This window comes from Mustela lutreola, chromosome 6 (assembly GCF_030435805.1).
Source record: "Mustela lutreola isolate mMusLut2 chromosome 6, mMusLut2.pri, whole genome shotgun sequence".
Classification (NCBI taxonomy): Eukaryota; Metazoa; Chordata; class Mammalia; order Carnivora; family Mustelidae; genus Mustela; species Mustela lutreola.
Window position 1 is genome coordinate 142,397,158 of NC_081295.1, and position 25,830 is coordinate 142,422,987.

At 42.5% G+C, this 25,830-nt stretch overlaps 1 protein-coding gene and 1 long non-coding RNA gene across 2 annotated transcripts in view; both read left to right on the top strand.

Moving 5' to 3' along the window:
• Positions 1-1,772: 1,772 nt before the first annotated feature.
• Positions 1,773-25,830, top strand: part of GCNT2 (glucosaminyl (N-acetyl) transferase 2 (I blood group)) — a 95,726-nt gene continuing 71,668 nt past the window's right edge. Inside the window, exon 1 of the mRNA XM_059179237.1 lies at positions 1,773-3,161. Coding sequence (XP_059035220.1) covers positions 2,237-3,161 — 925 coding nt within the window. The 5' untranslated portion in view covers positions 1,773-2,236. The remainder of the gene's footprint in view (positions 3,162-25,830) is intronic.
• On the top strand, positions 10,456-21,423 carry LOC131834517 (uncharacterized). The gene is made up of 2 exons (XR_009354922.1): positions 10,456-16,754; positions 20,392-21,423. It is a non-coding gene; the product is annotated as an uncharacterized LOC131834517 (long non-coding RNA).

Below are 25,830 nucleotides of genomic sequence, written 5' to 3' on the forward strand. Positions count from 1 at the left end.
CTTTAATCATCCCTTGTCTCTTTCATCTGATGCGGACAGAGGCTGCCTAGAGGGAAATGAACAATTTTTTTTTTTTTTAAGTGAGAGAAATTTTACTCATCATTTCAGAAAAGACTATTCTTAGATGACTACTCTATTAAAGAAATGATTTGTTCTAAAGAATTCTAGGTACACGCATGAAAGATGGTTGTATAAACAGATATTTGGGTTGTTTGAATTCTATTTGGGGTCATATAGACAAGATGTGTCTGAATCGTGCTATAAAATCGGATTCCAGAAACAAGTAAGATTGACTCACCTAGTTCTGGAGAATTTCCCTGGTTCCATTCTAAGCATCATTTTCTGCGTTCTCCAAGATCCCCTCATTGAAACAGAAAACTTTCAGCTGGGGTGGGAAAAACAACTCTGGTCTTGTGTTCTAAGGTAACGATTGTGAAGACAAAGCCCAATGAAGACTGAATAACACCATGGAAATGAGAGGCTGTGACATTAAATGCAAAACACAGGATGCAAACTTGCGTATCCCCTGTGTTCTTTGTAAAAATCAAAACGTGAATGTCTATGGGCAAGTAGTCTATTTACTACCAGAGATGAAAACACTGTGTTTACAAACAGTCTGTAATATTATGTTATCTTTATAACGAAGACGTGTTGGGAACATAGGTATGTTGAATGTACCCACATCCACAGACACAAATAAAGATTCAAAGTCCTCAGTACTTGGAATCTCACACTAATGTGATCAGGGAAACAGGGAAATGAAAACTAGAGCACTCGATCAATACATATTTGATTGTCTAGCATGTGCAGACAGGGCTGGGAGCTAAAAACAGATGAGGGATGTGTGAACTCAGTGCTAACACACCACTCCCCCAAGTGTGGATGGCGGACGTTCACACCCACATGCAGCCAACCACCAAATAAAGTAAAACTGATCTATGCTATCTTTGATACATCATCTAACTAGCATGGGCTCATGGAAGAGAGAATAGGGAAGTGTAAAAAGCCTTCAAAGGACAGGTGGTGATTGTGTCTTTTCCTTGACACATGGTGGGGGAGGGGCTTTTGTTCACTCTTCTCTCTCAGCCCTTCTTTAGGTTGGCCATGGCCATGAACTCTTACACATATTATCTTGTTTTATTTTCACGACTGACCTAGGAAGGCGATAAAATTATTTTAGCTTTTTACATAGGGGGAAACCCCTTTGAAAGGGTAACCTTTTTTGAAAGGGTACATTTGTGATACCTCTCTCCTTGAGTTCTGGAACTTCCCAGACTGAGACAGCTCCCCTCTCATACCTCTCCAGATACCCAGTTGGGGCAAGGGTGAAATCAGCTTGGCCTTTACAGTTCTAGCCTTTACACAATTTTTGGGTAAGGACAGCTGTTTGGGGTTTTTTGGTTTTTTTTTTTGTTTTGTTTTTTGTTTTTTAATTAGCCTTTATTCATGAAGTGTCCCAGTCACTTTGTGTAATAAGGTAGGTGGTGAGGTAAGTTTGCAAATGTGCCTTTTTTAAGGACCTCACCCAGCAGCAGGGAAAATTAAGCCTTGGAAAGAATTTGGCTCCAGAGCCAGTCATATGCCTTACTTTACAACATACTCAGCCAAGACAGGAAGGAGGGTGAGTATGTGTGGAAAAAGATAGGTTACGAGATTAATTTTTAAGCACTAAATATTTATTGACAGAATATCTCTCCAGGCAGTGTTCACATGCTTAGAACTGAAGCTTTAGAAATTGGCAGTGCTGTTTAAGCAAACAAAGCCAGTCAGTTGAATGCAATGATTAACAGGAAGTTGGGGAGCGGACACAGTTGCCAACCCTTGGCCGGGAGAAGAGGCTGGGGTAGAAGGATGACTTGCAGAATGGTGAACTCAGCCCTTGGTGCTTTTACGGTAGAGATAGGTGGCTGCGTTAGAATCGGCATCTCCCTGAGGCAGCTTGTTTTTGTGTGGTAACAGGTTGCAGGTTGCAGGTTAACGGGAGCCGGAGCCAAGCAAATCCAAAGAAGCTACTTCAGAAATGTGTCGAAAAAAGGTGGAAATGAAACACAGCGGAGAATGAGAAGGGAAGGAAGACAGCGAAAGGACAAAACGGTCAACTGCAAGGGCACGGAGCAGCTGATCAGAGTCGCGTCTACCGAGAGGATGATTTATGGATTCTGGAGAAAATGTAAGTTAAATATATCTATACTCTGATCAGCTCTTGAAAAACATTTCCCTCCCTTTCTGGTCTTGAATGATGGTCTCTTGGAAGCATTGTCTTTTTACTGTGTCTCTTATCACTGCCCTGATTTTTGTGTTTGTTTACAATAACGAGTTATGGGAGGAGAAGCATTTTCTGAAGGTATCTCTGTCCAATGCTTCCCTGTTAGCACAAGTCTGTCACCAGATTTTTAAGGGGAAGGTTTTTTACCCAAGAGAGAATGCACTGAAAACTACCCTCAGCGAATCTAGCTGTTACGAGTACGTGGCTCAAAGTCACTATATAACAGAAACACTATCAGAAGAGGAAGCGGAGTTCCCTTTGGCTTATACAGTGACCATCCACAAAGACTTTGGCACTTTTGAGAGACTCTTCAGGGCAATTTACATGCCCCAAAATGTCTACTGTGTTCACATGGATGAGAAGGCAACAGATACATTTAAAGATTCAGTGAAGCGATTATTGAGCTGCTTCCCAAATGCTTTCCTGGCCTCCAAGATGGAGCCGGTTGTCTATGGGGGGATCTCCAGGCTCCAGGCTGACCTGAACTGCCTCAAAGACCTCGTGGCGTCCGAGGTGCCCTGGAAGTACGCCATCAACACGTGTGGGCAAGACATCCCCCTGAAGACCAACAAGGAGATCGTTCAGTATCTGAAAAGCTTTAAGGGGAAAAACATCACCCCAGGGGTGCTGCCCCCCAATCATGCCATTGGACGGACTAAATATGTCCACCAGGAGCTATTAAGTAAAAAAAATTCCTACATGCTTAAAACAAGAAAATTGAAAACTCCACCTCCTCACAACATGACCATTTACTTTGGTACTGCCTATGTGGCCCTCACAAGGGAATTTGCCAACTTTGTCCTCCAAGACCAGCGTGCGCTTGACTTGCTCTCCTGGTCCAAGGACACTTACAGCCCTGATGAGCATTTCTGGGTGACGCTCAATAGGATCCCAGGTATGTGTGTCTCTTAACTTCTGTTCTCATGGGCGAACATTGCATGGCCAAAACTGAATGAACTGCTTTAAAAACTAGTTTAAAAAAGTTAACATTTCAAAACTCTTTACAGTTTTAAATGTTAATTTAAAAAATCTTTGTAACAGTTCTGTTCACAGATGTCACTCATGTCCATTTACAGGTGAGGAAACTGAGGCATAGGGATTAGCAGGGCCGAGGTAGAGCTCAACCCTCTGACTCAATTTTGCTGACATGCCAAACTGCCTTTCAGGACCCACAGACCCAATTCAGATATGTGCTGCAGCCTTGAGACAGGGCATAGGATTGAGGGAAAGCCGGCTGTGACAATGAAAGACTAAACCCAATTCTCCTTTAAGTGTGATGTCATGTACAATCAGGAATAAATATTAAAAAGTACATTTGAGGGGCTCCTGGGTGGCTCAGTGGGTTAAAACCTCTGCCTTCGGCTCTGGTCATGATCCCAGGGTCCTGGGATCGAGACTCTTCCTCCTCTCTCTGCCTGCCTCTCTGCCTACTTGTGATCTCTGTCAAATAAACAAATAAAATCTTAAAAAAAAAAAAAGTACATTTGAATGGCAGTTTGAACATTTTAATAATACGTTGGCTCCTGTCAAAGCTCCAATAGCTAAATGCACTTGCTTTCAAAATGGGAGCAGTGTATAACTTTAAAACTTTTTATTTGCAAGTTCTTTTCCTGGAATTGAGTCATAAATTTAGAGCACCTTAAAGATTTCTAGAGAAGTGCCTTCATTTTGTTTATTTATTTATTTATTTATGAATTTATTTGACAAAGAGAGAACACAAGTAGGCAGAGAGGCAGGCAGAGAGAGAGAGGGAGAAGCAGGCTCCCCGCTGAGCAGAGAGCCCGATGCGGGGCTCGATCCCAGGATCTTGAGATCATGACCGGAGCCGAAGGCAGAGGCCTAACCCACTGAGCCACCCAGGCACCCCAGTGCCTTCATTTTATAGACAAAGAAACTTCCATGGGATCAACGTGATGGCCTCAAGCTGCCCAGCTAGTGAGTGATGATGCCAATGATACAAACCAGGTCTTCTAAGCCTCATGCTCTTTTGATTTCAGTTAGATTTCAGTCGTTACTAAATTAACTGCACCTTCCCTTTGACCCAAGTTCTAAACGATTTGAATGATCTCAAGTTGTTTATTGTGAACCAATACAGTCCTGCTAGTGAAATTCAAAAATAAAAATTCAGATTCACAGTTCAAGCAAGAAGTAACTTGAATCCATATGACCATAAGATTCATGGTTTCTCGAGATTAGCGGCTCAACCCTGGATGCATACTACATTCACCTGGAGCTTTTAAAAATACATAAGGCCAGGCCCCATTTCCCACAGGGCCTGACTTCTGGAATGGACCTTTCTTAGGTATTTGTTCTGTCTCCAGGTGATTCTCAGGGACAGCCAGGGCTGTGAACCACTGCAGTTGCTTGCTTTAGAAGTTGTTATACAAAATTTCATAGACTTAGAGTGCTTTTTTTAAACCACAGGAAAATAACCTCTTATTAATTTTTAGGATTTATTTTTAAGTTAGGTATAATTAGCATATAACGTTGTATTATTTCCAAGTGTACATGCAACATGACCTGCTATCCATAGATATTGCAAAATGATCACCCCACAAATCTGATTAGAACTTAGCAACTTTATTTTTCTTGTGACAAGAATTTTTTGTATGTGTGACGAGAACATTTAAGAACGGCTTTCTTGAACGTAATAACAACAATAATAATAGTAATAATAAAGAACTGCTTTTTTAAGCAATTTTCAATATACTGTCAGAGAGGAAAAAATTTACCTCTTCTTTTTAATGTTCTTCTGGCTGGTCTAAGAATTCAATCAGCCTGAGACGAATTAACAGAAGGGAAAAAACCCAAAGTTTAAGTATGTGTGTGCAGAGAACCAATATTGAAAGTACAACCCAAAGCTGGATGGTAGCATCCAGCTTGTATACATTTTAGAAAAAGAGACATAAATCTGTGAGAAATTGACAGGACAAAGAAAACTTATGTTTGGGAGACTCAATTACTAAGAAATTCTAAAAAGGATTTGGGCAGGGGTAATGATTAAGTAAAAGTACCGAGGTTTGTTTCTACCTTCTTCTCAGCTCTGAATTTCCTACCTCTGGTGAGAAGAAGGTCCCTTAATCTCCTGATACAGGGAGGGTAGCTTTCATGTGGGAGGTCTTGTTCCTGCTTTCTGGAGACAAAGGATGGAGGGAGGGTCAGGATGTTGCTCTTAAGCAGCCTTTTTCTTTTCTTTTTTCTTAATTTAAATTTTACTTAATTAACATACAGTGCAATATTGGTTTCCGGAGTGGAAATCAGTGATTCATCACTTCTGTGCGACACACAGTGCTCATCACAACGAGTGCCCTACTTAATGCCCATCCCCCGCCCACCTTCCCTCCATCAACCCTCAGTTTGTTACCTGTGGTTAAGAGTCTCTTATGCTGGGGTGCCTGGGTGGCTCAGTGGGTTAAAGCCTCTTCTTTGGCTCAGGTCATGATCTCAGGGTCCTGGGATTAAGCCCCACATCCGGCTCTCTGCTCCTTGGGGAGCCTGCTTCTCCACCCCCTCTCTCTCTGTCTGCCTCTCTGCCTACTTGTGATCATTGTCTGTCAAATAAATAAATAAAATCTTAAAAAAAAAAAAAAGAGTCTCTTATGCCTTGCCTCCCTCTCTCTTTTTTCCTCCCTATCCTGAATTTTCCTCTGTTTTCCTTCCTAAACTCTACAGATAAGTGAGATCATATGATATTTGACTTTCTCTGACTTATTTTACTTAGCATAATACACTCTAGCTCCACCCACATTGTTGCAAGTGGCAGGATTTCATTATTTTTGATGGCTGAGTAATATTCCATTATATATGCATATGAGATTTTTAATATATGCATATTGATGATATATACATATATGTATATATATATGTGTATGTATATATATGTTGTATATATATGTGTGTATATATATGTGTATATATATCTCACATCGTTATCCATTCATTAGTTGGTGGACATTTGAGCTCTCTCCATAGTTTGGTTATTGTTAATAAGGCTATTGTAAACATTGGGGTCATGTACCCCTTCAAGTCTGTATTTTTGTATTCTTTGAGTAATGTGCTGGCTCTTTCTTAAGTAACTTTAATTCAAAATATGCCAAAGAGGCACATTTCTGGGGTGGGCTACCCTTAGCCCCCACAACATAATACAGTACTATTGACTATAGTCATATGTTGTACATTACATCTCTAGGACTTGTTTACTTTAAAACTGGAAGTTTGTAACTTTTGACCTTGACCTTGACCCATTTGCCCCCCTCCCCACCTCCCGTCTCTGGAAACCATCAATTTATTCTCTGTATTGTGAGTGTTGTTTTTTTTCCCCCCCAGATTCCACATATAAGGGAGATCATGCAGTATCTGTCTTTCTTTGTCTGACTTAATTTCACTTAGCATGATGTCTTCGAGGTCCATTCATGTGGTCACAAACGGCAAGATGTCATTCTTTTTTATGCTCAGTAACATTCCATTATATATATATATATATATATATATATATATATATATCACACCTTCTTTATCCATTCATCCACTTATGGACACTTAGGTTGTTTCCATGTCTTGGCTATTGGAAATAGTGCTGCAGTGAACAAGGGGGCACCATAACTTTTTCATCTTATGTTTTTATTTTTTTTAGGTAAATACCCAGAAGTAGGATTATGGGATCATAGGGCAGTTCTAGTTTTAACTTTCTGAGGAACCTCCGTACTGTTTTCTAGAGTGGCTGCACCAGTTTACATTCCCACAAACAGTGCAAGAGGGTTCCCTTTTTTCCACATTCTCACCAAGACTTGATATTTCTTGTCTTTTTGATAATAGTCATTCTAAGAGATGTGAGGTGATATCGCATAGAAATCTATTTAAATTTGTGGTTTTCCAAAAGCTGGAAGGGGTAAGGTTGTAGTGATAAAAGAAATCAGGTCTCAAGAAAGTTGGGGGGCGGTAGTCATGACCATATAGTTGTTTCTATGGAATTACAATGTACAGAATGAGGGAGGAATAACCCCACTTCTGACATGTTGCTTGGATCAAGCATGATGGAGATTTTTTAGGTAGGAGCCCCAGACTTTAAGCAAAGACATTGACAATGCAGGTTCCAAAGATAGGTCAAAAAGGATAAAGGACCAAACCCCATTTTTTTTCTAGCAAGGACCAAGACAAACAAAAAGGTTATTCAATATGAAAAAGATTTGAAGAAGTGTCATTGTCTTCACATGATTGAAAGATTTGCTCATTTGGAAGAAGAATCTAGGGTCAGTGGTGGGAGATTTAAAAATCTGTCAATCTGGGATTAGAACGGGTAGCTTCCTCAGTGGTAGGCAAGCGAAAGGGATCTGTAGAAACAGAGAAGAAGTGCAGTAAAGGCAGCTTACTTACCAGGTATTGGACAAGATGGCCTGTGATTCTCTTCCATCCTGAAAGTCTGTGATTCTAGAGGATGATTCTAGTCAGCTTGTTGAATAGAAACTTAAGGGTAACACCCTGACTTCTCAAGCTGGTTTATCTATTGGAAATGGACTTTTATATCTCTGGTTAGCAGTTACAGATCAGTGAAACAATGGAAAACTATTGTACTACTCCAAAACTTAGAAGAGTGAGCCCTTGAAGGAGTTTCTATCTTATATGTATGAAAGTTCCTTTCTTTCTTTCTTTTTTTTTTTTTTGTTTAGATTTTGTATTTATTTATTTGGTAGAGAGAGCACAAGCTGGGGGAGCAGCAGGCAGAAGGAGAGGGAGAAGAAGGGTTTCCTGCTGAGCCCTGATACCAGGCTTGATCCCAGGACCCTGGGATTATGACCTGAGCCTAAGGCAGAGGCTTAACTGACTGAGCCATGCAAACGCCCCCTGAAGGATCCTTTTAGGAAGTCGGTGCCCCCTCACCCAGCAGCTGTCTCATGCAGGGCCTGGGTGAGCCTGTGTAGAGGGCTTGGTCATGAGGAGGGAAAGGAACTGAAACCTAAACATCTGTCTCGTCCAACTATCACTCCTGCTGTGTGGAAATCTGAGTCAGTTCTGTTTTGAGGGCACTTCTAGCTGATGTATTAATTGGCTGGTTTGTTATTTGGGACGTTTGAAGACTGTTCTAGTTGACTGCAGTGATTGGGGGTTTATTAAAAAATCTCCCAGACAAAATGGCCTCATGGGGTGCTAGAACAGCACCACCCAAAAGAAGCATAATGTGAGCCATATATGTAGTTTTGGATTTTCTAGCAGCCACATTAAAAGAAATAAAAACAAACTGGGTGTTATACGCAACTGATAAATTACCGAACACTACATCTGAAACTAATGATATGCTGGCTCATTGAATTTAAATAAAAAATTTTAAAAAATATATAAAAAATAAAAACAAAGAGGGGAAATTAATTTAAGTAATATATTGTATCTAGCCCAGTATACCCCATATCCCATTTGCATATGTGGCTGATGTCGCCGTCACAGGTAAGTGTGGGTAAATGGGCAGACGTCAGCGATGCCGTCCCAGCAGCGTGACGGAGTCTGTCACCTCTGCTGCTTTGGCTTTGCCTGCTTCCTTTTCCTTTTCTGAGATTCTTATCCTGCTTCAGAGCTTCCCTTGCTGGGGCTGCACGCTGACCCATGGCTCATGCCCTCTGCGGGTCCCCACTCCATAGCCAGATGCTGAGCTGTTCTGCAGACCGCGGTTTCTCAGGGCGCCCCCTTCCAGTATGCGCAGAGTCTTGCTTTGGGTCACGTAGGAACTGCAGGACGAGTCCCTGTTCTCATGTCACATCACTGCATAGGGTGCTGCCGCCTGCTCTGTGCGTGGCTGCCCTTCATTTAGGTCTTGAGCTGTTCCAATCAGCTGTGGGTTAAAGCACAAAGGAAAACATCCACTCCTCACCCCATCCATGTCCATAATAAATGCCTTAAGAAGTGGCAGGTCCTCTGGAAGCCTTGAAACTAAGAATTTGTGCACAGCATACACAAGGGGGAGGTGCCCATGAGGACAGAAGAATCACAGAAAAGAAGTTCACCTAGGGTCTTTTCTTTCTTAATTTAAGATTTTATTTCTTTGTTTGGGAGAGAGAGCGAGAGAGAGAGAGAGCAGGTGCACACGAGCAGGGGGAGGGGCAGAGAAAACAGGAGAAGCAGGCTCGCAGCTGAGCAAGGAGCTTGACTCTGACTGGGGCCCCATCCCAGGACCCTGAGATCACAACCTGAGCCAAAGTCAGATGCTTTACCTACTGAGCCAGGCAGGTGCCCCCACTTATGTTCTTTCTTTCTTTCTTTTTTTTTTTTTTTTTTAAGATTTTATTTATTTACTTACTTGACAGAGATCACAAGTAGGCAGATTGACAGAGAAAGAGGAAGGGAAGCAGGCTTCCCGTTGAGCCGTGGGATCATGACCTGAGCCAAAGGCAGAGGCCCTAACCCACGGAGTCACCCAGATGCCCCCCCCCCCACTTATGTTCTTAAAGAAATTGCTCCCTCCCCAAATAAATAAAAATTCAAACAAATAAAGAGGTTGCCCAATAAACTTCACTACCTGTTGTAAAACTAGGACTTCCTGACCTCCCTGCTTCCCCTTTGTGCCTCCAACTTTGCCCCACTTTTCTCTACGCTCTCTCCTCCTACCTCTCTCCCTTCGTCCAGTCTGCAACAAGATGGCGGCCTCTTAATCCTCTGACTCAGCTGGCCGTGATTTCCCATTAGGGAAAAGCACCATCTGAGGTCCCCAGGTGCAAGTTCTTGTCCTCCCACTTTCCTTCTGAGTTGCTCCTCTTGTGTGCATCTGGCTTTCAGGGCTCTGCCCGGGGTTAGGGTAACACCAGCGGCAGTTATATTCATTGAGTGTTCCTCGGGTTTAAAGATTTAATAACTGACCGATGATTTCTGTCTCACTTGCTCCAAAGGAATATTTGGAATATGATTCCGTGAGGGTTTATTTGAAATTCATATTAAAATCTGAATGAGTGAGAAAAAGAAACCTGACCACAGGTTTTGGTGGAGACGAGAGGAGAAAGGAATGCAAAGGTGCCTAAGGGGAAGGAGCAGAAGAAGGAAGAGAGCTGGACATAGTGGACCTGGAAGGGCAGACTCCCTGCATCCCATTTTTCTCTTCCCCTGGAGCCAGCCGACAGATCAGCCCCGATGGTCTTCTGTGTCGTCCATGAACCCCTGTGCCCTTGATGGGGGAGGCCTGCTGCGGACGAGGCCACACTAGCGTGAGTCTACCATTATTGGCAATTGGCTAATCTCTTTAATTGCCATGTTTGTAGAAATGCGAAGCAGAGGTGCCAAGCTCTTGAGAGAAGCAACTATAGGAGTCAAAGAACAGTAGATCTGAATCATGAGGGTCCTGGGAACCCATGCTTGTGGCCCCAGTGATTTTGCTGGGATCTTGCTATGCCCAGAGGGAATTCATGTTCATGTTCCTCAAACACTTTATGCTTCCAAGAGCCCCTGGGTGTATGGACAGACTTGCAGTGGGGGAGTGGTGTAAGTCGTACTATTAGCTTGAACAGTATCTTTTTATGTCTGCTAGAAAATACCAGTTTTTCAACTTACAGGAAAGGGAATCCATGAGTGGGGCCCCTATGAGTTCTTTTCAAGGAAATATGGTCTCTTGAGAAGGTGATAAATGGTGTGACACACTTCATCTTTATGCAGCTAGATTAGCAAGGAAATAGTGGGATTAGTTTTGTTTCTCTGGAAGAAATGGGGGCAGGGCAGGGCAGGGGGGAAGTGGTTTGTAACTTTGAATGATCTTATCTGTGCTATACTTTTGTCTGCTTTCCTCTGGTCACTGAATTTGTTCTTGGAGCTTTCTGTGGCTCATACTTTATCCTTACTTTCTTCTTTATCCTTCCTCCCTAAGACTCTTCTTTCCTGGTTCTTTTCCTGGTCCTTTTCATCAAGAGGATGACCTGTGTTATCTTGACAGTTATACCCTCGTAAGACTGAGGTCACCTAGAAGTTCAGTGTCTTTTATGGTTTAAGTTTTGGAATGACATGCTTACTTGCTTAGGATGACTCAGCAGAGCCAAGGACCACTAGAGATCTTGACACTTTTTTGAGTCTTTAAACTCAAGATAATGATAATTTCTGCAAATCAGAAATTGCCCTAAGATGCCGTTTAGTTAATTTATATGCATTTTACATATCCACATATATTACTACCAAAAAGGGTTTGCATCATTAGTGCCGACATATACAAACAAACTTGCTTTGTTACTTAGAGCATATTCCTGATTTCTGAGGAACAATGGGAGACATGACCCTAGATTAATTAAGTTAAGATATTAATATTTATATTTAATTAACCTAATGAAGATATTATTAATAATTAATATTCAGAGACAACATTTCTTCCTGTGGTGAGAGGGAGCAAGATACAAAGTAGATTGAAGAGAAAGACAAAGGAAGTGGTAGACCTAACTGAACTAGAGTCAGTGATCAATTAGAATGCTTTTAGACTCAGTAGTCTGTGGAGTGAGTGTGTTGAATATAAATGATCTAAATATCTGTTTACTCTGGAGTCAGTGGGTGCCCTCCTCTGCTGGTGCGATTTGAAAGCAGACTGTCTTGGCTTTGCCACCTACACTTAATAACTTTGGGCAAGGTGCCTAATTTCTCTGAGACGGATTCTTTGTCTTTTCTTGAAGATAACATATCTCTTGTGGGCCTGTTGGAAGGATCTGGTATGTTGTAGGCATTCAATGTCCAGAAAGAGGGGAACAGACCAACTTCCTTGATGTTGATTTTTGAGGTTTTGGTGTTACTATTCTAGAATTTCCATGTGTGACTAGAAGAACTCATGCCCATTTGGTTATGAAGGTGTAGGGATAATATTTCACTAGAAATGGGTATGAGGCCCACGAGGTTACCCCTAGCGGTAGCTTTTCGTGGCCATGTCACATGGGTAGAGCCTTAAGTGGTTGGTTTCTCTTTCCTGTTATTAGGAAGTAGTGTTCTGTGACTAGTTGAAAGCCTCCCACTCTGCCAAGCTTCTGTTGCTCTAGATTGGCCCAAAGACAAATAGTCTCCCTACCCTTGCTGGCTGTCCCCTTGTTCTGGAATGTTCTTTACTCACATTGCCCATTCTGGACATTTGTTAAGATCCAGCTGAAATGTCACCTCCTCAGGTGAAGACTGGAGAAGACTACTCCTTTCCTCTTCCACAGAAGCAGCCGGCTTTCTTCCTTTCCTTCCTTTCTTTCTTCTCTCCTAAATTAACAACTTTGCTGAGGTATAATTTACGTACCTCAAAAGTGAAGCATGTGATTCAGGTGTCTAGTTCACACACCATACAACACCAAATTCACCCATTCTGAACGTACAATTCATTGATTTTTAGTATGTCTGTAGAGTTGTGCAACTATGACCCCCATCTAATTTAGAATATTTTTTTAAGATTACTTATTTATTAATTTGACAACACACGCACGAGAGAGAGAGTGAGAGTGAGAGAGCACACGCGTGCACACACGTGCACACACACAAGCAGGGGGAGGGGCCGAGGGAGAAGCAGACTCCCCACTGAGCAGGGAACCCAATATGGGGCTCATTCCCTGAAGACAAACACTTAACCAACTGAGCCACCCAGGTGCCGACAAATTTAGGATATGTTTATCACCTCCAAAAGAAACCTCCTGTCCTTTACAGCCACTTTTTATTTCCACACCCAAACCTCACCTTCCTATCTGTATGGATATGCCTTTTCTGGACATTATATATAAATCAAATTATATATATATATTTTCACATCTGGTGCTTTTGCTTTGTGTGATATTCTTGCGGATTATTCACATTCTAGCATGAATCAGTACTTCACTCCTTTACATGGCCGACCTCCTCTTCCATCGAATAGCTGTTAACATCTTGTTTATTGATCCGTTGATAGACTTCTGGGTTATTTCTGCTTTTTGGCCATTAAAAATGCTCCTGTGAACATTCCTGAGCAAGTCTTTGTATAGACACATGTTCTCTTTTCTCCTGGGGGAGATCCCAGAAGTGAAATCGCTGGTCCATGTGGTAACTCCATATTTCACATTTTGAAGATCTGCCCAGCTGGTTTCCAAAGCAGGTGCTACATTGTACATTCCCACCAGCCGTCTGTGAGGGTCCCATTACTCCCTATCCTCCCCAAGCCTTGTTACTGCCTGCTGTTTTATTTACACCATGGTAGCAGCTGTAAAAGTATAGCTGTGCTTTAGATTTGCATTTCTCTAATGAACAACGATGTTACCATCTTTTCACATACTTGCTAGCTTTGGTATTCTCTTCTTCCGAGAGGACAAACTGCCTATTTTACCCTGTTTCTTTGAACCTTAGTATTCTTGCAACCCTGTTTATAGATGAGTTTATAGATGAGAACACCTAGGTATGGAGAATTTGGAGTACTTACCCAAGGACACCCAGTTCATAGGCGCCCCAGTCAAGATGATTAAATTTCTTTTGAACGTGGAGTGGATTGAGAGATGAGATTGTCGAACACTGAATTAAGAACCCACTGCATGGCCCAAATGTTAAGGTTTTTGCCTCTTGAATCCTCTGACTAAGCAACTGGCTAAGACTTATTTAAAAAATAAATAAGATGGGGCATCTGGCTGGCTCAGTCGCTGTAGCACGCGACTCTTGATCTCTGTCTGGGTGGTGAGTTCCAGCCCCATGTTGGGTGTAGAGATTGCTTAAGTAAATAAGCTTTAAAGAAAATCTTTTAAAAATAAATAAAGCAGCCCACGTAAACAAGACGCAATTACTGTGACAGAACCATTTTTCTCTGGGTTTATGCAAACCATGATTCCTCCTCTTTTTAAGAAGCAAATGGCTCCGGTTCCCTCCTTTCCGATAAAATAAAATAAAAAATATTTTAGCCCTCATCCTTATTGTCCCTGTTCTTTATAAGGAAGGGTTTGTGCTGGAGTCCTCGTTGGTGTTTCTGCAGCTTTTACTTTTTGTTCCTTCCCTTTCTCGAGAGGTGCCCCATGGCTGTGGTCTCCATTTGGGGGGGCTATGCACTGGTCTGTGCTAGCTGCGTTAGGACAGCTGGGCCTTAAGGAGGGAGGCTGTTTCAGTGCACCTCAGTGTGCTGCTCCAAATGCTAAGTCTTGGGTTACTGAGCTTGAGAAATTCAGGGCAGTGTCTCACAGGGTTTCGCAACCATTTCTTTCTTTCTTTTTTTTTTTTCACCTCAGAGGATTCATAAATGTGTCTCCATGTTTTCTCCTTATTAGGAATGAAGTGAGCCTCAAATTCCTATAATCTCCTCATTCCTGACTAACCTCCTTCGAGCCTTGGTGAAAAATCGTAACAATTTTTACAGAAGGTAAAGTCACCCTGGTAGAATTTTCCACTCGAGTGCCGAGCCGTGCACAGCTGTTTTTAGCCGCTCTGGCAACCTCCCTGCTCTGTGAGACTCCAGTGTCTTCAGTCCCATGAATCAGGCAAAAAAACGAGGCAAAGGATGGGATTTAAGGCTCTCCTTGTTTTCTGCTCTGAAGCCATAAAAGGGAAGTTTAGGACAGGAGGGGAAATGACATCAAGGACACGGCAGGACTGGGCAGGAACAGACGGACAATGATAGGTCACCATGCATAAAATGTGTGTCCTAAGAGTGGAGACCTTGACTTGGTCTGAAGGTCACAGGGCCCAGCACAGCCGAATGTGTAGTACAGCTAGAAGCAGCTCGGTCTTTTTCCAATGCGGGTGCAGTGCTTTTAGCTTGTTCCTGAACTTTCTCCCCTTAGAGCAGCCTCTTCCTTGTGCTCAGTGCTCACTGCTGAGCTTTCCCAGCGGCGTCTGTGTGTGCTGACCGGCTGGCAGGCGGAAGATCAGTCGGTGTTCTGGACCGTACGCCTCTGGCTTAAAGAGCTTTGTCTGTATATATTGGTTGTTGCTCATATTTTTTGCAAGTACCAGACGAATGATTGTTTTCAGTAGATGTCACAGGGTAAAAAACAGTGGGAAAGTATTCCCTTAATATACCATCCCACGTGAGACCCTAGATTTCAGAATCTCAGGGAGCCAACTTTCCATTTGCTGTAAAATGCCAGGAAGAGCTGAATCTGGTAACAAGGCACAGATCTTGAGGCAGCATCATTGTCCTATGTTCATTCTATAAAATGGGGGATATTTCCACATTCTAGACGGCCCCTACATTGGCAGTTTTGTGGATGTCGATAATGTACCTTTTCTCAAAGATGGAATACTCCAGAACAAATGCTTTCTCCACTTAACACTGATGCTTCATGGATTGAGTCATTTAAGCCTCACAGAAATCCTCTGACTGAAGGGCACCCAGGTGGTGCAGTCAGTTAAGCATCTGACTCTTGGTTTTGGCTCAGGTCATGATCACAGGGTCCTGGAATGGAGCCTCGCATCAGGGTCCCGCACTCAGCGGAGTCTGCTTGGGATTCTCTGCCCCTTCCCCCACTCTTGTGTGTTTCTCTCTCTCTTTATTAACATATAATGTATTATTTGCTTCAGGGGTACAGGTCTGTGAATCATCAGTCTTACACAGTTCACAACACCCGCCATAGCACATACCCTCCCCAATGTCCATGACCCAGCCACCCTAACCCTACCCCTCAACCCCCAGCAACCCTCAGTTATTCTCTCTCTCTTAAATAACTAAATCTTTTTTTAAAAAAAGGTAAACCTCTGAAGGGGGTAGATATTATCACCTTCAATTTGCAGGTGCAGAAACTGAGACTCCAGAAGGTAAAATGACTTAATTTCTAGGTTTGGGGATGCCTGGGTGGCTCAGTCAGGGAAGCATCTGCCTTTGGCTCCAGACATGATCCCAGGTCCTGGAATGGAGCCCTGCATGGGGCTCCCTGCTCAGCCGGAAGCCTGCTTCTCCCTCTCCCACTCCCCCTGTTTGTGTTCCCTCTCTCACTGTCAAATAAATAAAGTCTATAAGAAAAACCCTAAAACTCTAGGTTTGTGTGATCTCTGCTTCATTGTCTGTCTAATCCTCCAGGCTGCCCTGCAGAAGTTCCCACAGCTTAAGCAGTGCATATAATAGAAACATGACTCTGGGGGAAAAAAAGAGAGAGAGAGAAACCCCAAAACAGACTCTTAACTCCTCTTAACTCTAGAGAGCAAACTGATGGTTCCCAGGGGGGCAGGGGATGGGTGGAATGGGTAAAGGGGATTAAGTGGGCACTGGTCCTGATGAGCCCTGAGTAACAGATGGAATTGTTGTATCGCTACATTGTGTCCCTGAAGCTAATACAACACTGGACACGAACTATACTGCAATTAAAATTTAAAACGTTAAAATTTTTTAAAAAAGAAGAAAACATGACTCTGATCTCAGTGAGTTTTTTTTTTTTTTAAGATTTTATTCATTTATTTGACAGAGAGAGATCACAAGTAGGCAGAGAGGCAGACAGAGAGAGAGGAGGAAGCAGGCTCCCTGCGGAGCAGAGAGCCCCATGCGGGGCTTGATCCCAGGACCCTGGGATCATGACCTGAGCCGAAGGCAGAGGCTTTAAGCCACTGAGCCACCCAGGCGCCCCTCTCAGTGAGTTTTTAACCTTTTATTTTTAAACTCATTTCAAAATTGTTATACTTACAAGAATAGCATAGAGCTCTACCCTTCATGCGCACATCCCCCCATCCATAACATGTGACCACATTTGCCTTCGCCTTATCTTAGTCTCCCTCTCTCTTTTATAAAATTTTCCTACGTCATTTGTCAATTCCTCCTTGCTGGTTCAAACAGGCTTCCTAACCACAGAGATACTTTCCTATATGACTAGCACCACCATCGAAAGACACATTACTGCCCACAGACCCTATTCCAGTCTTACTCATTGTACTAAAAACTTCCTTCGTAAATTAGGATCTGCTTAACGATCTCAAGCTGCACTCAGCCACCATCCCTCTTTCATCCCCTTGATTTGGAACCACCTCTCAGCCTGTCTGTGTCCTCCAAGCTCTTATCATTTTTGAAGAGTACCGTGTGAGTGTTTCCTTGTGATTAGATTCAAGTTCTGCGTTCTGGGCAAAGATACCAGAGATAAGATGCCCCCGCGGGGAACCCTGCACGGTGTATTTCTTCTAGCAGTCCCTGGGGTCAGGTAGACCCTGCCAATTGCTCCACTGTAAAGCTAATCAGTACAATTTTATATTTATTACTAAGTCATTAATGAGTATTTTGTGTGGAGACAGTTTGAGGCTTTTTAGATATACTGTTCTGCATCAAATGGTCACTCCCGGGTTCTACTGTCCACCGATGGTTCTTGCCTGGCTCAGTTATTACCATGTGGTTGCCAAATTGTGATTTTTTTCCGACTCCCTCCTTTTATGTTTATTAGTTGACAATCATCTATAAGGCTGAGCCTTCTCTTCTTCCCATGTGTTTGTTTATTTATACCCCTGTGGACACAGATTCCTATTTTACTCAATAAAGGGTTACAATCCATTACAATTTTTACTGATTTTGCTGCTGAAACTGCCTCAGACTCAGCCAGTGGGGCCCCCTTCACGGTGGCTCTGGAATCCCTTCAACGGCCCCCATTATTCTTTGAGCACGGCCTTCCTTGTACTTAACCCGCCTCCTAGCTAGGAATCAGCCATTTTCTTCAAGGAACCTTGGTTCCATTTCATGGAGAATGATATTTAGAAACCAAGGCCTGGGCACTCAAGGGCGTTATTACTTCTATGCCTTCTCGGGGATTAGATCTAGAAAAAATATATATATGTGTACACATAATGTCTGTATGTACCCATGACACACACACACGTGTGCGTTCTCAAACACGCAGTCCAAGTCACTTGCACATTCACACACATGCCCATCTATATCTTAGCTTTTCAAATAGATACTAAAACCACAAGTGCACACTGATATCTCCATCAACACAGGGTTGATTCCCTCCACTTCTTTCCCTAGCAGTGAGGGACCCAGCCCCCGCTCACTTCCCTGGATTCACTTACGTGCTTGCCTCCACTCTGTGAATCCAGTCCTTCCCCTTCACCATGCTCAGCTAAAATCCTGCTCCCAGGATCCACCTTCCACGAGCTGTAGCTTTGGCTCCCGGGAAGAGAGAAGGAGTTCCGAATGAATTTTGAGATTGTCATAAATGTATTTGTATTGGAAGACAGGTAAATATGTAAATGTATAAAATACAAAGTTAGACTCCAGCTCTACCTGACTTCATGAACTTGGGTGATCTGTTGGGCCCCTCTGATCCTACTTGCTCATCTGTAAAATGGGGATAATAGGTCTTACTTTACAGTGTTGCGGTGAGCATTAACAATGTCCTGCCTGAACTAGTGACCCAATACTTGGTACCTGATAAGTATTATCTCAATGTTATCTTTTATTACTGGTGAATGAGTCAGAGCCTCAGCAGGAAACAGAGTGCTTAAACTAGGCTAATCAAGGGGCACCTGGGTGGCTCCGTGGCTTAAGCCTCTGCCTTTGGCTCAGGTCATGATCTCAGGGTCCTGGGATGGAGCCCCGCATCCAGTTTTCCACTCAGAGGGAAGCCTACTTCCCCCCATCCCTGCCTGACTCTCTGCCTACTTGTGATCTCTGTCAAATAAATAAATAAGATTTTTTTTAAAAAATTAGGCTAATCAAGGGGCACCTGGGTGACTCAGTGGGTTGAGCCTCGGACTCTTGGTTTTGGCTCAGGTCATGATCTCAGGTCATGAGACTGAACCCTCATTGGGCTCCATGCTCAGCACAGAGTCTGCTTAAGATTCTCTCTCCCTCTTCCTCTGCCCCTCCCCATCCCATGCATGCATATGTTCTCTCACGCTCTCTCTCTCAAATAAATAAATAAAATTTTTTAAATAGGCTAATCAAGAAAGATTTACCAAGAGGACTGTTTTGGAAGGTGTGGGTAGAGTGGAGGGAAACCTTTATTAAAGAGTATGGTAATACCCAGGGCCGGTAATAGTGGAACTATTATTACCATTTTGAGACCTGAAAGAAGGAGTGGTTGGCCCTTCTCAAAGGGCCCCTATGAGAACAACTTCGGTCAAAGGAGGCAGCTCTTGTGATGTGACTGACAAGAAAGGAGCTGCCTCCTTTGACCGAAGCAAACACCTTGAGCCTTCTCTTGTGCCCTCACTGGCAAACCCAACCAGAGTCAGAGCTGCCTGATACACTCCCTATAAGTCAGCCCTCCTGAAGGGTGGAGACCAGAGGGAGGGATCTAAAAGGGTCAGACAAAGGGATGCCTGGCTAGCTCAGTGAGTAGAGCACCTGACTCTTGATCTCAGGCCTGTGAGTTTAAGCTCCATCTTGGGCATAAGGATCACTTAAAATTAAAATCTTTATTTATTTATTTTTAAATTACTATTATTATTTTTTAAGTAGGCTCCATGACCAGTGTGGAGTCCAATGCAAAGCTCGAACTCACAACCCCAAGGTCAAGACCAGACCTGAGATCAAGAGCCAGACATCCAGTCAACCGAGCCACCCAGGCACCCCAAAAATAAAATCTTTAAAAAAAGTAAAAAGGCCGAATGGAAGCTATTCAGCTCCATTTTTCAACGTTGGGGGCAGGGGTATGTTTTGGTCACACTGGTCACTGATTCTGATGGAATTCTTACAGTAGTGTATCAAACCCCCTTCAAATATATCAGTCATGAGGATGGCCTCAGACCTAGTCTTCCTGAAAATCAATGCTTAACAAAAAAGAACCTTAGCAGAAATCACCAGGACAGCAAGTATCTGTGGATGGGGAAGGACTGGGAATCCAGGAAGCACGAGGCAGGGTCTGTGCCCCTGGCATCCCCAAGTCAGATCAGAACAGAGGAAGAAGTACTTTGGGCGTGGGGAATTGTTCTCTGCAGAAAGAGAAGAGAGAGAGGAAGGGTGCACGGGGCCTCTGTTACTCCAGATGATTACCAAGCACCTGGTAATGAGTTCAAGAGCCGGACCTCAGGAACCTAGTTCAGCCTGTACCAGGAATTCCCTAGATCCTTTCTGCTTGTGACCATTCAGAACATACAGAACTGTGGCCACCTGAAGAGGGAAGGGAGAGGTGGAAATCAAGGGATTTCCATGGAAGGGATTGATTTAGAAATCAATCATAATCTGAGCCATAAGGAAAAGATTTGTCCTGACAATTTTTCTGAGCTGTAGAAAAAAAAGAAGCTGGAAGGAAAGGAAAAGAAATTTCATAGTGTTTCTGTCTTAGGTGCTTTCTGAACACCGATGACTGATTGAACTTGACACAGAAAAAAGAAATGCTGGAGAGAAGGAATGCCTGTGTCTCATTGGAAGTGAAGCCAGACCCCCTTTCCTTCTCATGGTCTCTCCATGGAGCCCATCTGGGTTCTGTGCCATTCCTGGGCCTGCCTGATGGGGCCCAGGATGGCACGGTGACTCCCATTCCAGTCCTAGGTCATGCTGAGTGACCCTGGGCTGGGAGGTCCTGGAGTCTCAATGCCTCATTGAGCAGACAGGGGTGATCGCCCCGGATGCCAGCTATCAGCTTTGTCATTCACACCTGCTGCTTGTCCATGCGGCACCTTCTCCAACCACATCAGCTCCTGGTGACAAGTGCCATAAGGGCAGGCACTCAGATCTGTGCTGATGAGCACAGAGGGTTTTTGAATGTTTGACCTCCTGTTCTGTTTTCTCTTGACTCCTTTTCTTCTGGACATTACTCACTGGCAGGCAAGAGAGGTGGCCGGTTGGGTCGTGGCCCAAGGTGGCTTGGTGTCAGGAACCAGACTGGAGTCTTTCTTAGCAGTCTGATGGTTTGAGGAAGAAGTGAGTGCACTCTTGAATGTGTCTGCAGAGTATTTGATCACTCTGGATAAAATCCCATAAATATTAGTCATTCCAGGATGCCTGATCTTAACTTACCTAGAAAACTCACCTCGCAGAGTTTACCCAGGAGAAGGACCATGACTCATTTCATTCATTCATTCTTCGTTCATTCATTCATTTGTTTTTGGTGAAGAATTGAATAACATGGGAAAATGCACAGATCAAGAATGTTCACCCACTGAACATACCCAAATAACAACCATCAAGACAAAGAACATGACCCATCTCCCCATCATTACCCCAATGTCTAAGACCATAATGTCTTATTTATGTCTAATTTATGTCTAATTTATTTATGTGTAATTTATGTCTAATTTATGTCTAAGACCATAAATTACTTTTACCTGTTTTTGTCCTTTAAAATACATGGAAATAAACAGCATGTACTCTTTTACTGTCTGGCTTTTTTTTGCTCAGTGTTATATCTGTAAGATTCGCTTTTTGTGTCGCAAGCAGTTACATTTTTTCATTCCCATCACGGTGTAGAGAGAAGGAGGTGTGGGAGGTGAGGAGGGATGATTTCCCCTCCCCCCCACCCCTACCAGGAACATTTAGAGATATCTGAAAATACTTTTGGAAGTCACAATTCATAGTTGGGAGCAAGGGATGCTGCCGGCATGGCACTTAGTGGGTCGAGGCCAGAGAGGCTGCTGGACATCCTACAATGCACAGGGCAGCCCTCACAATAGGCATATTCAACCCCAAATGCCAGTAAATGCCAAGGTTGAGGAAAGCTGATGGGCATTTGGGTGTGTTGTGAATATGGCAGCAGTGAATACTGAGCTATATGTCCTTTGATAAACATGGATGCCTTTCTGTTGAGTAAATCCCCGGGAATGGCATTACTAGGTCAGTGTACCTGCCTGTGTTCACCCTTGGGAGACTCCGCATGGTTCCCAGAGTTGTGTCCCTTCACACTTTGACCAGCTACACATGAGGTTCAGGTCCTCCCACATCTGCCCCCAATAATTGTGTATTTTCTGCTTCTTTCTCTCTTTTTTGAGGTTGTTTTTTTATTTTTATTTATTTTAAAAAAGATTTTATTTACTTATTTTAGAGAGAGAGAGAGAGCCTGAGAGCAGGGAGAAGAGCTAGGGGGAGAGGGACAAGCAGACTCCATGCTAAGCATAGAACCAGACGTGGGGTAGGATTTTGTGACCTGAGAATGCGACTTGAACCTTGTACTATAAGCAGGAGTCTTAATCGACTGTCTTTTTTAAAAACATTTATTTATTTATTTATTTTTAAAAATAAACTTATAATGTATTTTTATCCCCAGGGGTATAGGTCTATGAATCGCCAGGTTTACACATTTCACAGCACTCATCATAGCACATACCCTCCCCAATGTCCGTAACCCCACCACCCTCTCCCGTCCCCTCTCCCTCCAGCAACCCTCAGTCTGTTTTTTGAGATTGAGTCTTTTATGATTTGTCTCCCTCCCAATCCCATCTTTGTTCATTTTTTCTTCTCCACCCCCAACCCCCCAACATTGCATCTCCACTTCCTCATATCAGGGAGATCATATGATAGCTGTCTTTCTCCGATTGACTTATTTCGCTAAGCATAATACCCTCTAGTTCCATCCACGTCATCACAAATGGCAAGATTTCATTTCTTTTGATGGCTTCATAGTATTTCATTGTGTATATATACCACATCTTCTTTATCCATTCATCTATTGATGGACATCTAGGTTCTTTCCATAGTTTGGCTATTGTGGACATTGCTGCTATAAACATTTGGGTGCACGTGCCCCTTCGGAGTACCACGTTTGTATCTTTAGGATATATACCCAGTAGTGCAATCGCTGGGCCATAGGGTAGCTCTATTTTCAGTTTTTTGAGGAACCTCCACACTGTTTTCCATCAACAGTGTAGGAGTTGCACCATCTTGCATTCCCACCAACAGTGTAGGAAAGTTCCCCTCTCTCCACATCCTCACCAGCATCTGTCATTTCTTGACTTGTTAATTTTAGCCATTCTGACTGGTGTGAGGTGGTATCTCATTGTGGTTTTGATTTGTATTTCCCTGATGCCGAGTGATGTGGAGCAATTTTTCATGTGTCTGTTGGCCATCTGGATGTCCTCTTTGCAGAAATGTCTGTTCATGTCCTCTGCCCATTTCTTGATTGGATTATTTGTTCTTTGGGTATTGAGTTTTCTAAGCTCTTTATAGATTTTGGAAACTAGCCCTTTATCTGATATGTCGTTTGCAAATATCTTCTCCCATTCTGTCAGTTGTCTTTTGGTTTTGTTAACTGTTTCCTTTGCTTTGCAAAAGCTTTTGATCTTGATGAAATCCCAATAGTTCACTTTTGCTCTTGCTTCTGTTGTCTTTGGTGATGTTCCTAGGAAGAATTTGCTATGGTTGAGGTCAAAGAGGTTGCTGCCTGTGTTCTCCTCAAGGATTTTGATGGATTCCTTTCTCACACTGAGGTCCTTCATCCATTTTGAGTCTATTTTTGTGTGTGGTATAAGGAAATAGTCCAATTTCATTTTTCTGCATGTGACTGTCCAATTTTCCCAGCACCATTTGTTGAAGAGACTGTCTTTTTTCCATTGGACATTCCTTCCTGCTTTGTCAAAGATTAGTTGACCATAGAGTTGAGGGTCTATTTCTGGGCTCTCTATTTTGTTCCATTGATCTATGTGTCTGTTTTTGTGCCAGTACCATACTGTCTTGATGATGTCAGCTTTGCAATAGAGCCTGAAGTCTGGAATTGTGATGCCACCAACTTTGGCTTTCTTTTTCAATATTTCTTTGGCTATTCGAGGTCTTTTCTGGTTCCATATAAATTTTAGGATTGTTTGTTCTATTTCTTGAAAAAAAATGGATGGGATTTTGATAGGGATTGCCTTAAATGTGTAGATTGCTTTAGGTAGCATAGACATTTTCACAATATTTGTTCTTCCAATCCATGAGCATGGAACATTTTTCCATTTCTTTGTGTCTTCCTCAATATCTTTCATGATTACTTTATAGTTTTCTGAGTATAGATTCTTTGCCTCTTTGGTTAGGTTTATTCCTATGTATCTTGTGGTTTTGGGTGCAATTATAAATGGGACTGACTCCTTAATTTCTCTTTCTTCTGTCTTGTTGTTAGTGTAAAGAAAGGCAACTGATTTCTGTGCATTGACTTTGTATCCTGACACTTTACTGAATTCCTGAACAAGTTCTAGCAGTTTTGGAGTGGAGCCTTTTGGGTTTTCCACAGATACTATCATATCATCTGCGAAGAGTGATAGTTTGACTTCTTCTTTGCTGATTTGGATGCCTTTAATTTCTTTTTGTTATTTGATTTCTGAGACTAGGACTTCTAGGACTATGTTGAATAACAATGGTGATAATGGACATCCCTGCTGTGTTCCTGACCTTGGCAGAACTCCATTGAGAATGATATTTGCTGTGGGCTTTTCATAGATGGCTTTGATGATATTGAGGTATGTGCCCTCTATCCCTGCACTTTGAAGAGTTTTAATCAGGAAGGGATGCTGCACTTTGTCAAATGCTTTTTCAGCATCTATTGAGAGTATCATATGGTTCTTGTTCTTTCTTTCATTCATGTATTGCATCACATTGATTGATTTACAGATGTTGAACCAACCTTGCAGCCCTGGAATAAATCCCACTTGGTCGTGGTGAATAATCCTTTTAATGTACTATTGGATCCTGTTGGCCAGTATATTGGTGAGAATTTTCACATCTGTGTTCATCAAGGATATTCGTCTTTAATTCTCTTTTTTGATGGAATCCTTGTCTGGTTTTGGGATCAAGGTGATGCTGGCTTCATAAAATGAGTTTGGAAGTTCTCCTTCCATTTCTATTTTTTGGAACAGTTTCAGGAGAATAGGAATTAATTCTTCTTTAAATGTTTGGTAGAATTCCCCTGGGAAGCCATCTGGCCCTAGACTTTTGTTTGTTTGGAGATTTTTGATGACTGTTTCAATCTCCTTACTGGTTATGGGTCTGTTCAGGTTTTCTATTTCTTCCTGGTTCAGTTGTGGTAGTTTATGTGTCTCTAGAAATGTATCCATTTCTTCCAGAATTTGTTGGCATAGAGTTGCTCATAATATGTTCTTGTAATTGTTTGTATTTCTTTGGTGTTGGTTGTGATCTCTCCTCTTTCATTCATGATTTTATTTATTTGGGTCCTTTCTCTTTTCTTTTTGATAAGTCTGGCCAGGGGTTTGTCAATCTTATTAATTCTTTCAAAGAACCAGCTCCTAGTTTCGTTGATTTGTTCTTTTTTTGTTTGTTTGTTTGTTTGTTTCTATTTCATTGATTTCTGCTCTGATCTTTAGGATTTCTCTTCTCCTACTGGGTTTAGGCTTTCTTTGTTGTTCCTTCTCCAGCTCCTTTAGGTGTAGGGTTAGGTTGTGTATTTGAGATCTTTCTTGTTTCTTGAGAAAGGCTGGTACCGCTACATATTTTCTTCTCAGAACAGCCTTTGTTGGGTCCCACAGATTTTGAACCATTGTATTTTCATTATCATTTGTTTCCATGAATTTTTTCAATTCTTCTTTAATTTCCTGGTTGACCCATTCATTTTTTAGAAGGATGCTGTTTAGTCCCCATGTATTTGGGTTCTTTCCAAATTTCCTCCTGTGATTGAGTTCTGGCTTCAGAGCATTGTGGTCTGAAAATGCAGGGAATGATTCCAATCTTTTGATACCAGTTGAGACCTGATTTATGACCCAGGATGTGGTCTATTCTGGAGAATATTCCATGTGCACTAGAGAAGAATGTATATTCTGTTGCTTTAGGATGGAATGTTCTGAATATATCTGTGATGTCCATC